General features: G+C 42.3%; 2 protein-coding genes across 2 annotated transcripts in view; both read right to left on the reverse strand.

Annotated features, from left to right (window-relative positions):
- Positions 1-3,646: 3,646 nt before the first annotated feature.
- On the reverse strand, positions 3,647-11,578 carry dazl (deleted in azoospermia-like). The gene is made up of 10 exons (XM_030788632.1): positions 11,385-11,578; positions 10,654-10,714; positions 7,846-7,968; positions 7,425-7,516; positions 7,093-7,144; positions 6,721-6,787; positions 4,276-4,406; positions 4,031-4,111; positions 3,869-3,916; positions 3,647-3,691 (listed from the first exon to the last, which is right to left on the reverse strand). Exons 1-10 carry the CDS (start codon positions 11,576-11,578, stop codon positions 3,647-3,649), a joined length of 894 nt encoding a protein of 297 aa, XP_030644492.1.
- A 3,611-nt stretch (positions 11,579-15,189) lies between these two features.
- The window catches only part of tbc1d5 (TBC1 domain family, member 5), a 29,905-nt gene continuing 29,639 nt past the window's right edge, over positions 15,190-15,455 (reverse strand). The window contains exon 17 of the mRNA XM_030789142.1: positions 15,190-15,455. This exon is cut by the window's right edge and continues 513 nt beyond it. The gene's annotated coding sequence lies outside the window, so the exon portion shown is untranslated.

Raw genomic sequence — 15,455 nt, forward strand, 5'->3', positions numbered from 1 at the left:
GTATATATATATATATATATATATGTATGTGTGTGTGTGTGTGTGTGTATGTATGTATATATATATATATATATGTGTGGGTCATTCCATGTTAAATCAGATAAAGCTGTGGCAGCACTGTCTCAGATTTAGTTCAGACCTTGTCTATATTATGAGTGGGTCCCAAAACCAAGGCCTGTAAAATATTTCTGTTCAAATTCTATGTTTTCATATTTTTTCAGCCCTTGATATTATTTCATTTTTATACCCTCAGAAACGCCTTATCTGGTACTGGTCCTAGCCTCACCAAGCTTTGTAGGATGGAAGAGAAACATGTTCTCTGTATGCCAGAACCATTAAAAGCCTGTGCTGCATGCCATTTTATTTTTTAAGGCCCTAGATTTGGATTTAAAAGCAAAATTCCCAAAGAGGAGTGACACCGAGGGTACTACAAACACAAGTTTTTAGACAAATATGATATCATTAATTTTTTGCAAATACAATCTTTTATTGAGTTTGTACAGAGTGCCAAGGACACTGGCACTTTGTACACTAAATGACCATACATCAAGCTATTTCCTCATACACTTTCATGTTCCTACCACCTACCCCACAGACCATTATGGTCCTATGAAAATTACCCAAAAACGCTACCACAGTGTTTTACTCTCAACAATGTCTTCTCCATTACTGGTAGAGACCTTAAATATTGGCACAAAATTAATAAAAGATTGCATTTGTAGAAAAAATAATGATTGATACCATTTGGGTGCAAAACAATGGGTTTATAATACCCTAAATATCACCCTTGTTTAGGAATTTTGCACTTTTTCCCAAACCTGGGGCCTTATAGAAAATCAATAGGCATTAGGGGTGTAACGATACGCCAAACTTACGGTTCGGTACGTACCTCGGGTTTGAACTCACGGTTCGGTACGTACCTCGGGTTTGAACTCACGGTTCGGTACGGTTTCGGCACAGTGAAAAAAGACATGCAAAACATGAAATTTCCTTTCATTTAATATGACTTAACTTGTAAACTTATAAACTTGCACAAACTTGTAAACAATGGCAAACTGGCCATAATTTCCAGTTTGCTCTCCACCCTATTTTTTCCTTGTACCGGTAATATTCACATTTGGATGATGCCGTCTCAAATGAGATCATGTTCGACATACTGTCAGTAACACAGCCCATTTCAGTTTCACAGTGCCGACACGCTGCCTTCATCTTATCCACTTGTCTTTGCCCATTGCTACTGTAGTTCACGGGAAAACCGAAGCATTCCCAAACAGAGGACCTGTATGATATGAGAGGGTCCTAAAGCTCTGGCTTTGCGGTCGCCATACTTAAGAGGCTGCATCGTTGAACATGTGCTAATTCAGTTGCTAAGTTACGGCTCCATTATGGAAACGGAGAGGAAACTGAGTTTTTAATTTTAGTTCCGCATATAGACACAATTTTAGTTCCGCATACAAAAATATTTTACATAACTTAGTTTTGGGACTCAGACATTGTATAGACAAACTTTGAACAAAATCTGTCTGATTTGACACGGAATGACCCACACATACATATATATATATACACACACACACCTATGTATGTGTGTGTGTGTATGTATATGTGTGTGTGTATGTATATATATACATACACACACACACACACACACACACACACACACACACACACACACACACATATATATATATATATATATATATATATATATATATATATATATATATATATATATATACACACATACACACACACAGAAAGAGACTGTAACACACACACACACACACACGTATAAGTCGATCAGGCGTATAAGTTGACCCCCAAAATTAGAGGTATAATATAGGTTTAGGCCTATATTTGCCAGATAAGTCGATCCGGGAAAATAATGTTCAACTTTTGGGCCTGGGCTAGGCCTGCGGACTCGTACGCTTATGATTTGGGCCGAGGCTAGGCGTAGAAGTCAACAAACAAGTCCTGTTTCATGTAAAATTATAAATGTTGTTTTACTGACTGTATCCTGTTATAAGATATGATATGTTATTTTATGATACGATTAATAAGATGGTCAGAATTTAAACGTAAACAAACAAAACATTAGCCTGCAGACTTTTTTTTTTTGCCGATATATGGCGCGTGCGTGTCTCTCTAGCCAATCAGCTGTGTTTACATACGAATGATACGATACCACAAGCAGTAATGTCACCTGCTCCTGAAAATTTGTGTACGGGTCGGAGTCGGTATATGTCGGTGGAGTCGGTATATGTCGGTGGAGTCGGTATATGTCGGTGGAGTCGGTATATGTCGGTGGAGTCGGTATATGTCGCTAGAGTCGGTATATGTCAGTGGAGTCGGTATATGTCAGTGGAGTCGGTATATGTCAGTGGAGTCGGTATATGTCGGTGGAGTCGGTATATGTCGCTAGAGTCGGTATATGTCAGTGGAGTCGGTATATGTCAGTGGAGTCGGTATATGTCAGTGGAGTCGGTATATGTCAGTGGAGTCGGTATATGTCGGTGGAGTCGGTATATGTCAGTGGAGTCGGTATATGTCGCTAGAGTCGGTATATGTCGCTAGAGTCGGTATATGTCAGTGGAGTCGGTATATGTCGCTAGAGTCGGTATATGTCGGTGGAGTCGGTATATGTCGGTGGAGTCGGTATATGTCGCTAGAGTCGGTATATGTCGCTAGAGTCGGTATATGTCGGTGGAGTCGGTATATGTCGGTGGAGTCGGTATATGTCGCTAGAGTCGGTATATGTCGCTAGAGTCGGTATATGTCAGTGGAGTCGGTATATGTCGCTAGAGTCGGTATATGTCGCTAGAGTCGGTATATGTCGGTGGAGTCGGTATATGTCGCTAGAGTCGGTATATGTCGGTGGAGTCGGTATATGTCGGTGGAGTCAGTATATGTCGGTGGAGTCGGTATATGTCGGTGGAGTCGGTATATGTCGGTAGAGTCGGTATATGTCAGTGGAGTTGGTATATTTCGCTAGAGTCGGTATATGTCGGTGGAGTCGGTATATTTTGCTAGAGTCGGTATATGTCGCTAGAGTCGGTATATGTCGGTGGAGTCGGTATATGTCGGTGGAGTCGGTATATGTCGGTGGAGTCGGTATATGTCGGTGGAGTCGGTATATGTCGCTAGAGTCGGTATATGTCAGTGGAGTCGGTATATGTCGCTAGAGTCGGTATATGTCGGTGGAGTCGGTATATGTCAGTGGAGTCGGTATATGTCGCTAGAGTCGGTATATGTCGGTGGAGTCGGTATATGTCGGTAGAGTCGGTATATGTCGGTGGAGTCGGTATATGTCAGTGGAGTCGGTATATGTCGGTGGAGTTAATTATACACATGTAACGCGCGTGTATAATTCACGCAGCGCGCGTGTATAATTCACAGTGTGTAGTTTGCCTGGGAGCCCTGAGCTGTGAAAAGAAAAGGGAAGAAGCTTGGGAGGGGGTGGGGCATGAGGCGTGGGGAGGAGTGTGGGAAAGGGAGGGGTGTGGGAAGGGGAGGGGTGTGGGAAGGGGAGGAGCGTGGGAAGGGGAGGAGCGTTTGGAAGGGGAGGGGCATGGGAAGGGGAGGAGTGTGGGAAGGGGAGGGGCTTGGGAAGGATGTTGGATCTTACCAGGGAAAAGCTACCACATGGCTACAACAGTGTCAGCAATGTCTGGACTCCAGAGTCAACACAGTTCTACAAACACAGACATGCACACTTATGCACACACTAAAGTGCCTCTCTGTGCATTTTTAGCTGTACACTGCCCCCTAATGGCTGGGCTGTATGAGACCAGAAAAGTGACTAAAGTAGAAAAAGAATTCCGGGATGTTGTCAGCATTTCCCTTTTTCCCTAGTTAGTGAAACTCTGACCTGATTCACAAGCCTGGCCCTCTGCTCTCCAGACCACTGTGGTGTATACTGACAGGACACACACACACACATATGCCATGGGTTAGTGCATTTAAATCCAGACATGTGTTCTTTACAGGCCAGTTCTGTGTATGTGTGTGTGTGTGTTTTTGGCATGCATACCTGGTAGGCATAGGAAGTCTGTGCATAGCTCATAGGAATCTGAGGAACCATGACTCCAGGATGAGTGGAGTATGAATAGGACTGGAGAGAAACACAGACACACACACACAGGCACAATCACACACAGACACACACACAGACACACACACAGACACACACACACACACACAATTGTGTGTGTGTGTTAATACTTGTACATACGGCTTAGCTATAATACTGATGTGTGTGTGTATGTATGTGTGTACCGGTATATAGTGGTTAGCTGCATTAAGGACTGGGGAGGGCACAGCAAGGCCTGCAGGGCAGCAACTACAGTATATGTAGGGGGAGGGGCTTATCCACTGAGGTGGACCAATCAGAGGGGACGTAACTGAACCTGAACAGACAGACATAATGCAATACTGGTTAATAATGCTCTCAATCCAGCAAAGCCACACACCCACACACAACCACAACCACACATCATCACATAGCCATGCACCATCATATAACCCATCACATAAACAACACATAACCATACAACCCACACATACAAACACACACAACATACAATAACCACACACCCCTACAACATCACATAAACAACATCACATAACAGGGCTCCAGACTAACTTTTTACATTAGTTGCACTGGTGTACCTAACTCTTGTTTTAAGGTTGTGATGTTGCTGAAGGAGGACTACAGGACGTTGTTTTCACACATACACACATGCATTATTTATTCCCCACCCACATTCAGCCAAGAAGAATATCAGGGGCAGAGCCAATCAGAGGCAGAGTAGGGGGCGGGTCTTCGCAGAGTGTGGGTGGGGAAAAAAAAAAAGCCACACACACACACACACACACACACACAGACCTGCTGAATGTCAGGGGCACCGATGCGACCAATGAAAATGTTTAGACGTACTTGACAGATTTTTGGTGGCCCTCCAGAGCCATGCATAACCACAGTGAAACAACTAACAGTCAAACAGCCTGGAGGAGGAGGAGTGATACGGCTTAAGTGCACGGCAGGCTGCCAAGACACACTGGACATGTTTAATTTCAAGTCGGCAGCAGAGGAGTTTGCCGCAATGAAAAAAACAAAAATAAAATGTTACATGGTAGCCTATAGGCTACATCTGACGCCCTGTAAGCCCAGCCTGTTCTTAAAACAGGCTACAGGTTGCAGATGTTTGGTAATAGCCTACATTAACAGGCTACAGATGTTACAGGTTGCAGATGTTTGGTAATAGCCTACATTAACAGGCTACAGATGTTACAGGTTGCAGATGTTTGGTAATAGCCTACATTAACAGGCTACAGATGTTACAGGTTGCAGATGTTTGGTAATAGCCTACATTAACAGGCTACAGATGTTACAGGTTGCAGATGTTTGGTAATAGCCTACATTAACAGGCTACAGATGTTACAGGTTGCAGATGTTTGGTAATAGCCTACATTAACAGGCTACAGATGTTACAGGTTGCAGATGTTTGGTAATAGCCTACATTAACAGGCTACAGATGTTACAGGTTACAGATGTTTGGTAATAGCCTACATTAATAGGCTACAGATGTTACAGGTTACAGACGTTACAGGTTACAGATGTTTGGTAATAGCCTACATTTGAGCTGCTAATGCTGAGGTTTTGCTGAGTCGTTACTGTACATTTTGCTTAATCGTTACTGTTCATTAAATAGCCAAACTGATTTGAGGTCATTGTCATTCTTTCATCAACCTCGGTGTACATCATATTTGCGTTTGAAACAGACTGTTACTGAAACGTGACCGGTAAGTTTCTAATTTGTATGCTAAAATAAATTGTTTCCAGACACCGGACTGGCAAGAAAAAACCCCAGCGGAAACCCTGGTGCGACTGTCAGTAGTGCTTTCCCGCGATAGCAGAATGAACAGGTGTGGGAGGGGCGGGGTGAGGAGAGACTGTCTACTAGTTAACTGATCGCAGATGGCGTCGTTTCTCTCTGACAGATAAAAGAATCAAAACTGCTAAAATGGGTCGCCAAATATACTTTGGCCGTCGTTAATATACCTGGATGGCTCGCCCAAGTACAGTCTGTGTGTGGGAAACACTGCATACATCCACACATCACATAACTGGGCCCGCACATAACCACACCCCGACAACATCACGTAACCATACAACCCCACAACCACACACACACACTCACCATCCTATAACCATATGACCGCACAACCACACACAATCACATAACCATACACCGTCACATAACCACACACCATCACATAACCACATGAGCACAACCACACACCATCACATAACCACACACCATCACATAACCACACACCATCACATAACCACACACCATCACATAACCAAACACCATCACATAACCAAACACCATCACATAACCACATGAGCACAATCACACACCATCACATAACCAAACACCATCACATAACCACATGAGCACAATCACATAACCACACACCATCACATAACCACATGAGCACAACCACACACCATCACATAACCACACACCATCACATAACCACACACCATCACATAACCATACGAGCACACAACATCATATAACCATACAACCATTCATCCACACGACCACACGCATCCACATGATCACACCCCAACACAACATCATATAACCATATGACCACACACTCACACAACCAAACACCCACACATCCTCACACAAAGGCTGATACACTTACGTGAGCTGCGCTCCTTCATAATAGCCGGGCCCAGTTTGAGTTTCTTCCCTTTAAAAGTGATCTGTTGCTGTGAAAATGAGCAGTTACACTTCATGTCATAAACCCAAATCTGTCCATCCACTGTACAATGTATTAGTGTTTTTCACTCTGGACCTAAAGGCAAGGAGGTAAATAACAGTCTTAGAACAAAGTGACAGTCTCTCAGCGTGTTACTCTAGGTACCAGTCTTAGAACAAAGTGACAGTCTCTCAGCGGGTTATTCTAAGTACCAGTCTTAGAACAAAATGACAGTCTCTCAGCGTGTTACTCTAAGTACCAGTCTTAGAACAAAGTGAGTGTCTCTCAGCGTGTTATTCTAAGTAACAGTCTTACTTCAACGATGGTCTGGATATCAACATCCTCATTGAAGTAAACAAACCCATACCTGCGGAAAAACAAATGTAAACATCATGCTTGTAAGGTTACGGTAAAACAACTTCTGACAACTCAACTTTAATTTTTCTCACTGACAGTTTCTCAGTTAGCATGTAACACAGTACATTTTAAACAGTAAGTGTTTTGGAAATTTTATTCTTCTGATAACATGTTCAGTCAGTGCATAAAATTTTCAACCGACCATAGCTTACTCCACCAGTGAGAACTCAGATACTGACATTTGGTCACAATTCCCCAGGTTTTCCCCGAGTGCACTGAAACACACTCACCCTTTACAGATACCACCGCGGTAGGTGATGATTTTAACCTCTTTCACTGTGCCGTATCTTGCAAAGAAATCTCTAATCTCATTCTCATCCACCTAGGCAAGAACACATAACTGCTAGAGTTACATTAAATCCCATGGATACATGGTTTCGTAGGGCTGAACACTATTGGCAAAAACAGTCAGCAGAACACGGTTAAAAAATGTGTCAATTAAGTTCACAAAACAGAAACAAATTACAGAAGATTTCTGATGTAGTGCCAACTGAGGAGCAAAAATATGTCTGAATTAACCCTCACAGTGTATTATCGTTATCGTATTGTATGCATCACTATAAAAGCCTTTATCGTGTATCGTTATCGTATGTTGTCAGTTTAATCGTCCAGCCCTAGTCTAAGTCTAGGTGCAATAAAAAAATGACTTGCCTTCGTGTCGATTCCACCAACGAACAGCGTATTCGGCGTCAGTTTGCCCTCCGGTAGGACGTAGCCATTTGGCAGCTTAAAAGCAGCTGACGTCTGAAAACCGTGGCGTTGTATCTGGATATCCTATCGGAGAATATGCAGTTAACCACCACACTTACGTCACGATTAGAGACTCAAAAGCAGCCGAGCTTGGTAAAAGTTCAAACTGTTGATCCAACAATGCATTACAGTTTTCAGTTTATATTTGCAATTTAAATCTCATCATCGACGTATCTATTAATCACTCGGCAAGCATGATGTAAGGACTAACGCTGCAGTGTCCTTAGCTTCATCTAAAATTACAGCTGCCCTACAAAATCAATCAACAGCAATGCTTTCCTGTCGTTGGCTAAAAGGCTGGTTCGTGGAAGTAGTAAGTTATCAGTTAAAATGACTACAGGCGATTTTATATCTGCTAATCCTCATGCCCCATGTAGCTAAACCTCCTATCAAATACGCTTTTATGGCCAAAGCCTGTAACCTTGAGGAGGAACACCAAACAGCATGTCCCAGAGAAGTGACTATGCATTTGTAAACCACGAGCTAACAATGGCCAATTTGACGCGCGGGATATTCACAGGTCCAGCCACCCCTCGGCAGCTCGCGTGAATGTGCTATGTTAGATCGGAACAGAATACTCCACATAATCAATTATTCCTCATATTCAAACTTCACTATGAATGATCAAATCGGCTGATAAATGTTTTCGAGAAACACAAGAGTCTGGTGGGCTCCCCAACCAGCCACTGCAATTCTGCTAAGTTATTATAGCTAAATCAGCTAAATCGCCATTGGAACTCTGCGCGACAGAGTTTTACAAATTTAAACAATTGTACCAATGAATTCGTATCACACTCCTCCTGAGTTTGTTCATTCTACTTACCATGTCTAAAACCGTTAAAATTACAACAATAAATTAATGGAACCGCCGCTTAACTTCCAACCTTGCTTGAAGATTGACTACTGCCATCGAATTGCTAAATGAACGACAACATAGAAAATTGAAAACCACACCCCAGCTCCCACTAATTGGTCTACTGCTAATGTAGTCACAGTATTCAACCATCGACGTGAACATTAAGTAAAATATATATTACTATATATTACATTTTACCTTAAGAAAGGTGGTATAAATACTGTTTGTGAACGTGGGTAAATTTAGGGAAATTTCCATCTAATTGGTTTCTCTGATAGTTAATCTGTTTAGCATTACGGCAAATTTAGAGATTTAGTTTAGACATTTTGAGAAATTTCCATCTAACTGGTCTACATGATAGATAATCCGTTTAACGTTATGGCAGCAATGACCTGTGCTTCAGGCATGGCTCGATTTACAGGGGGGGTCTGACCCCCCTAATTAAGACATGGACCCCCGAAAAGAGGTAAAACAACAGTTCGGGGAGGTCGACACATTTACTTGCCATACAGCCCTGGAGAAAAAGTTGACCCCCCCTCCGACGCCATTGTATAATTCGCACTCTGGCTCCAGGTATCAAATAGGTATGTTCGTTATTCGCTATTTTCACAGAAGGTGGAACGAAGGTGAGAGGGGAAAAAAGCTGAGTGTTAGGAAATTTTAGAAAGTGTATGGGGTGTGGTGTGTGTACTAAAGAGCCCATGTTGTGAATAAAAATCTTAACGTAACCTATAAAAAACAAAACTATCAGGTGGTAGTTCTGTAGTGGCCAGTGACGTCGTTAGCCCCAAATATTGTATGCCTAGCCCCGAATATTTTTGCCATGAAAAGGAAGGTGTTTATAGCAAAACAACAGACAGACTGTAAAAGAACGGATCTTTGACTTGCAGCGTCCGAAGGAGCTGGAGTAATCAAGCGCTGCACAGTGCACAAGAGGTTACAAAAGTCGCGCACCTGGATGAAAAGCTCCGGTTTTCTCAGCCCCGGACTTAGTTATTGAAATGATTTGGGGCTAAGGTGAATATACATGTAAATCTCTGTGATCGCACACACACACCGTGAACAGTGCATTTGTCCTCTGTATTTAACCCATCCAACACACCGGTAGTGAACACACACACACTTGTGCCCGGGGGGCACTGGGGTTAAGTGCCTTGCCCAAGGACACACAGCTGTGGACATCAGTCTTGGGAATCGAACCGGCAACCCTTCGGTCACGAGCCCAGTTCTCTAACCTCCAGAGTCTCGACCCACAAACTAGAAACGCCCCTGGTAGTAGCTATTTGCGCATGTACTCAGTAAACCTGTACATATGGCAATGGCACATTAAGTGAATTGAATTGAATTTCACTTAATTCTCAGATGAGTGACAAACCTATCCTAATTTTGTGACAAGATTACAACATTCCAGATTTTTCCTAACCTTTAACCTTTTCCTAACCTGCCTGCGTCTGGTGTGTGTGTTCACTACCGGTATGTTGGATGGGTTAAATGCAGAGGACAAATTCACTGTTCAAAAAAATGACGTCCTTTGTCCTTTCCTAACCACTTTCCCTTGACCTCGATGGAAAACGTAATGTGGTCAAGGAAAGACAGGAAGGAGAATTCATAAGGGCTTAGGAAAAGACAACCGTGGTGATAAGAGAAACCGATTGCACTTACACTAGGCTACGTAATTATGCGACGGTGGATATTATTGACGTGGGTCTGCAGCTGCTGTAAGTGCCCGATCCATCCCGGCTGCCAGATCCGTTCTGCACATGCGCGCGCTTGCGCAAAAGTGAACCAACCCTATCCTGAACCCTAACTCTAACTACAAGCGTGCGCATGTGCAGAACGGAACGGGCACTTACAGCTGCCCGATTCTGCCCGCTGCCCGATTTTCCCGGAAGTACGAAAGTTGGGAAGTCCAGTCTGAGAGTGAGCATAATCAACGTTAGTAATTATGTCCTGATTTCAGAAAACCCAAAGAAACAGTTCACATTAAATAGGCCTACGTACTTTGTGTTACTACATTTAATTAAAAATGCCAAAAAAACTTAATTCACTTCCAGTGCATTTTCATTGCAATGTGAGAATGACACAGTTAACACATCATAAGTAGACAACTTTATTTACATTTAGAATGTACTAATTCACCAATTATTATTAACAATTTTCTGTAAAGTTTACTAGAATATCTAGTAAACTATAACATTCTGGAAATATGATGGGTCAGTAAAAATACGGAATATATTAATTATCTTTTAAAAAATTAAACAGTAAAAGTGTTGAAAGATGTTAAAAGTTGCCTGTAAAGGTTGAGAGCGCTACATGAGCGAAACAAATATGATTTGCTGGTTTTCAAACCTCAAGTATATACATTCTTGCTGATAAACAGTTAGGTTTAGAGCAAAGTGCATAAACAGCTTACTCCAACAGTGAATGTTATCCTTAGCCTACAGAGAATCTTTGCAAAAATACAGTATTTCAGTAACATTATCAGAAGTATAAGCTAACACTCTGTCTCTCAGTGAAAACACTGTGTTCTCTGTGCCGTAAAATGTTTACACATGAGCCAGACCAGACTTCCGAACTTTCATACCTCCACCAAAATCGGGCGGCGCACAAAATTGGCTGCACATGCATAATGCCGACCGGACTTCCGGACTTTCGTACTTCCAGGAATATCGGGCAGCGGGCAAAATCGGGCAGTAGTAGGGTCTGCCGTGGTAAAACGGAAGACCACTGAAAGCGCATCATAGACACTTCTCCCAATGCCTTCTTACCGTGTTCCATGCAGGCTATATAAACGTGGAAAATATTACTTCATTACCAAGGTTGGAATTGAAATAAAAAAAAGGAATATAGGCTAGCAGTCACAAAAGTGAAACAAAATGATTGTCACATTGAAAATGGTTGCTTACGCTCACCCTCCTGTCCACTCATATTTATTGACGTGAATCCCAGTTAGTATGATTGTATGAAAATAATCATTAAATTTATGTAAGATAGGCATAACATGTTAGGACTACAAATCTACTGCTGTACATAGCATCATTCTTAAGTTTCAGACGTGGGGTCCAGTCAATAGGGTACACTGGAATGGGGTCCAGTCAATAGGGTACACTGGAATGGTTACTTTGTAATGGTGTAATCGGACAGGACAGCCTGCCTGAATCTCTCCCATACCTTACTTTTTTTGGCCTACTTTGCAAGAGACATTAGCATCTCATGTTTTTAACTTTTTTTCCTGATGAATTCAGCCATGTTGTCAGTAGTAGCTTAGTTATGAATCGAGTTTGCCTTCCTAATTTCTGTAGGTAAACCAGTCCAGAGGAAGGGAGATCAGTAGGAAAAGGCTCGGTAGCCAGTGGAGTTCTTTTTAACTCTTGGAACAAGTAATAGTCCAGAATCTTGAGAGCACACGGTACGGGGGGAGGGAGGGGGGTGGGGGTTATAGGGTGAAATTAAGTTGGAAAGGAAGGCTGGCACAAGCCCATGTGGAATTTTCTATGTTAATAAGAGGACCTTAAAATCTGCCCTTGCATGAATTGGGAGCCAATGAAGGGAAGTCAGGACAGGTGTCATGTGGTCAAACTTCCTTGCTCTGGTCAGGATTCTGGCAGCAGCATTCTGGACCAGCTGAAGACTATTGGTACTAGAGGCAGGCAGGCCAGAGTAAAGAACATTGCAGTAACCGAGGCGAGACGTGACAAATGCGTGAACAATGGTTTCTGCATTAGCCATACTTAGAAAGGGCCTAATTTTAGCAATATTGTGGAGGTGATAAAAGGCAGTTTTGGTTGTGTTTTTGATACGAGAGACTAGTGAGAGACTAGAGTCAAAATTCAGACCAGTGTTTTTAGCTGAAGAGTTTTGAGAGATGATGCAGTTGTCAAAATTTAGGATAAGATCACTAAAAAGATGCTTATGTGTAGGGAGACCAATGACCAGCATATCAGTCTTGCCTGCATTAAGCTTCAGGAAATTTGAAGACATCCAACCCTTAGTAGCATAAAGACGCAAGGTTATTGTGCTTAAGAGCCTCAAGGTTATTGTGGATTAATAGGTAAGAAAATCTGAGTATTGTCAGCATAACAATGGAGGTTACTGTTGTACCTACGATACGATACTATAATGTCACCCAAAGGGAGCATGTAAATAGAGAATAGGAGAGGGCCAAGAACCGATCCCTGAGGAACACCATAGTTAAGCTTAGGGTATTCGGAGGTCACATTATTATAGTGGACACACTGCTTTCTCTCTGTAAGGTAAGATTTAAACCAAGAGAGCACCAGGCCATGAATGCCAATTTGATTTTCCAGGCGCTTTAACAATGTAGTGTGATCGACCGTGTCAAATGCTGCACTCAGATCAAGCAGAATAAGAACAGAGGTAGTACCAGCTTCCATGACTAATAAAAGATCATTAGTTACTCTAGTAAGGGCGGTTTCAGTAGAGCGAAAACACCTGTAGCCTGACTGAAATATTTCAAACAGACTGTTAGAGGGCATATGGGCTATCAGCGGTGCAGCTACAATTTTTTCAAGTATTTTGAAAAGAAACGGGAGATTAGAGATCAGCCTATGAATTATTTAAGGCTTCAGGGTCAAGGTTCAGTTTTTTAAGTAAAGGCCTGATCACGGCTGTTTTAAAAGTGGAGGGTAAAACACCAGATTTAAGTGACATATTTAGAGGCATTGCTGGGCCGAGGACTGAGAAAAACCGTATGTAAAGTTTAGTAGGTAGGGGGTCGAGGAGGTACGAAGCTGGTTTAGCAGAGTGCACCAGTTTGGACAGCGTGTCTAGAGAGAGAGGGTTAAACTGAGTTAAAGGCTGCACATCCTGACTAATCTTAGGCGCAGTGACGGAGAGCGTGCAGGCAGAGTCTGAATATCACAACGAATTAAGTCAATTTTATGTGAAAAATTTAACAAAATCGTATGCAGTGAAAGGGCTAGATTGAGGGGAGTGATTCTTGGTTTAGATCCTGTATCAACAAGGAATCTGTTTTTTTTTTTGTTATTATTTATGATTTTCGAGAAATTTGCAGATTTGACTGTGGAGAGGGTGCATTCAGGCTGTTGTGCCAGGCGAGGTGGAAAACCTCTACTTTAGTGGCCTGCCAGTTTTGTTCCGATTTCCTACACACCTGCTTCAACACTCTAAAACACATGCATTGTCCAAAACCACAATCACAAATTGATGATAAAGCTGCTGATAAACTATTAGGCCAGGCTATAATTATAAATTATGGCCTGGCCTAATGCATTATAAAGTAGCCTGTAGTCTGGGTGCAGAGAGATGTGTTATAGATGTAGGTTACTTTGTAGCTTAGAAATGCAAATTGTTGACAGCCAGGGCATGAGAGGTCCTGCACTCTCCAGTGTGTGCATGTGTGTTCGAGGGAGGGAGAGAGGGGGGGGGTGACAGAGAGAGGGGAAGAGAAGGTGGAAGGTGGACTAGTAATCACAGCCCATTGCACACAATTCGGAGAGCTTATAACGCAAAGCCTATTGCACACAATGTTTCTATAAGTTATTTATAAGTTAGAACGCTGCTTTATCTCTTTGATCCGACCCTCCCAAACTCATGATATTTTCTAGTAACCTTACCTGAACCAGCCTGACCTGAACCATCGTGCCACAAACCTGTTGTAGGTATGAAATGTGAGGGCAGGCAAGTCAGACATGGTATTCTGCTACATTTATTTTGTTTCTCAGAGAACCACTCTGCGTATCCATGAGTCTAGACGTGTTATGAAGAATGGGATGTCCGTGTGAGGTTTCTGAATCCTCAGTACTCCTTAACCATACATTTGTCTGTAGACGAGCACACAAATCCAGCTGTTCAGCTAATTAGCACAGTCTGGATCACTGAAGGCTGGGCTAAGACAAACTGGGACAGTGAGTAAAGAGAAAAGTGCGTTAAGTACATAATGGCATAAGCAATGCTTTTATTTCATCTGCTGTTAATACGATTACAGTTCCTATAACACCCCACCGTGTGCAACACTATATGTAGTTAGAATGGGAACTGAGGAAAAACCAATGGTAAAACATAAAGATCTCATAACATTGATTAAAAAAAAACAAAAAGGAATTTCATAATTTAATCAACATTTAATTTTAAGTCTACAGGTTAAGAGCTTTCTTGAAAAAAAAAAGAATGGAACTGAATGGCAAAAAGAGACAGAGGAACAATCAAAAAGATTTAACAAAGAACACACACAGTCAGGCACTGAATGAAAAACCATCTGGAGGGAGAGAGAGAGAGAGAGAAAGAAAGAAAGAGAGAGAGGGAGAGAGAGAAAGAGAGAGAGGGAGAGAGCGACAGAGAAAGAGAGAGTGACAGAGAGAGAGAGAGAGAGAGGGATAGAGAGACAGAGAGAGAGAGAGAAAGACAGACAGAGAGAGAGAGAGAGAGAGAGGGACAGAGAGAGAGTTCTGGAATACAAAGGCATCTTGTTGAATCCAGCACTGTAGCACAGATATCATCTCTGAGAGAAGGAGAAGTCTGAAGAGGAGAGACAGAGGGAAGGAAACAGCGATGGACAAGATGTGATCTGACAGTGTGCTACAGGGCAGTAAATGAAAAAGTAGGTTTAAAGTTCAATGGAAATTCATTTTTTGGGGAGACATACAGTAGGGGGTATGAAGGTAGTATGTTAAAC

The sequence above is a fragment of the Chanos chanos genome, chromosome 12, assembly GCF_902362185.1.
Source record: "Chanos chanos chromosome 12, fChaCha1.1, whole genome shotgun sequence".
In the NCBI taxonomy this organism is placed as follows: domain Eukaryota; kingdom Metazoa; phylum Chordata; class Actinopteri; order Gonorynchiformes; family Chanidae; genus Chanos; species Chanos chanos.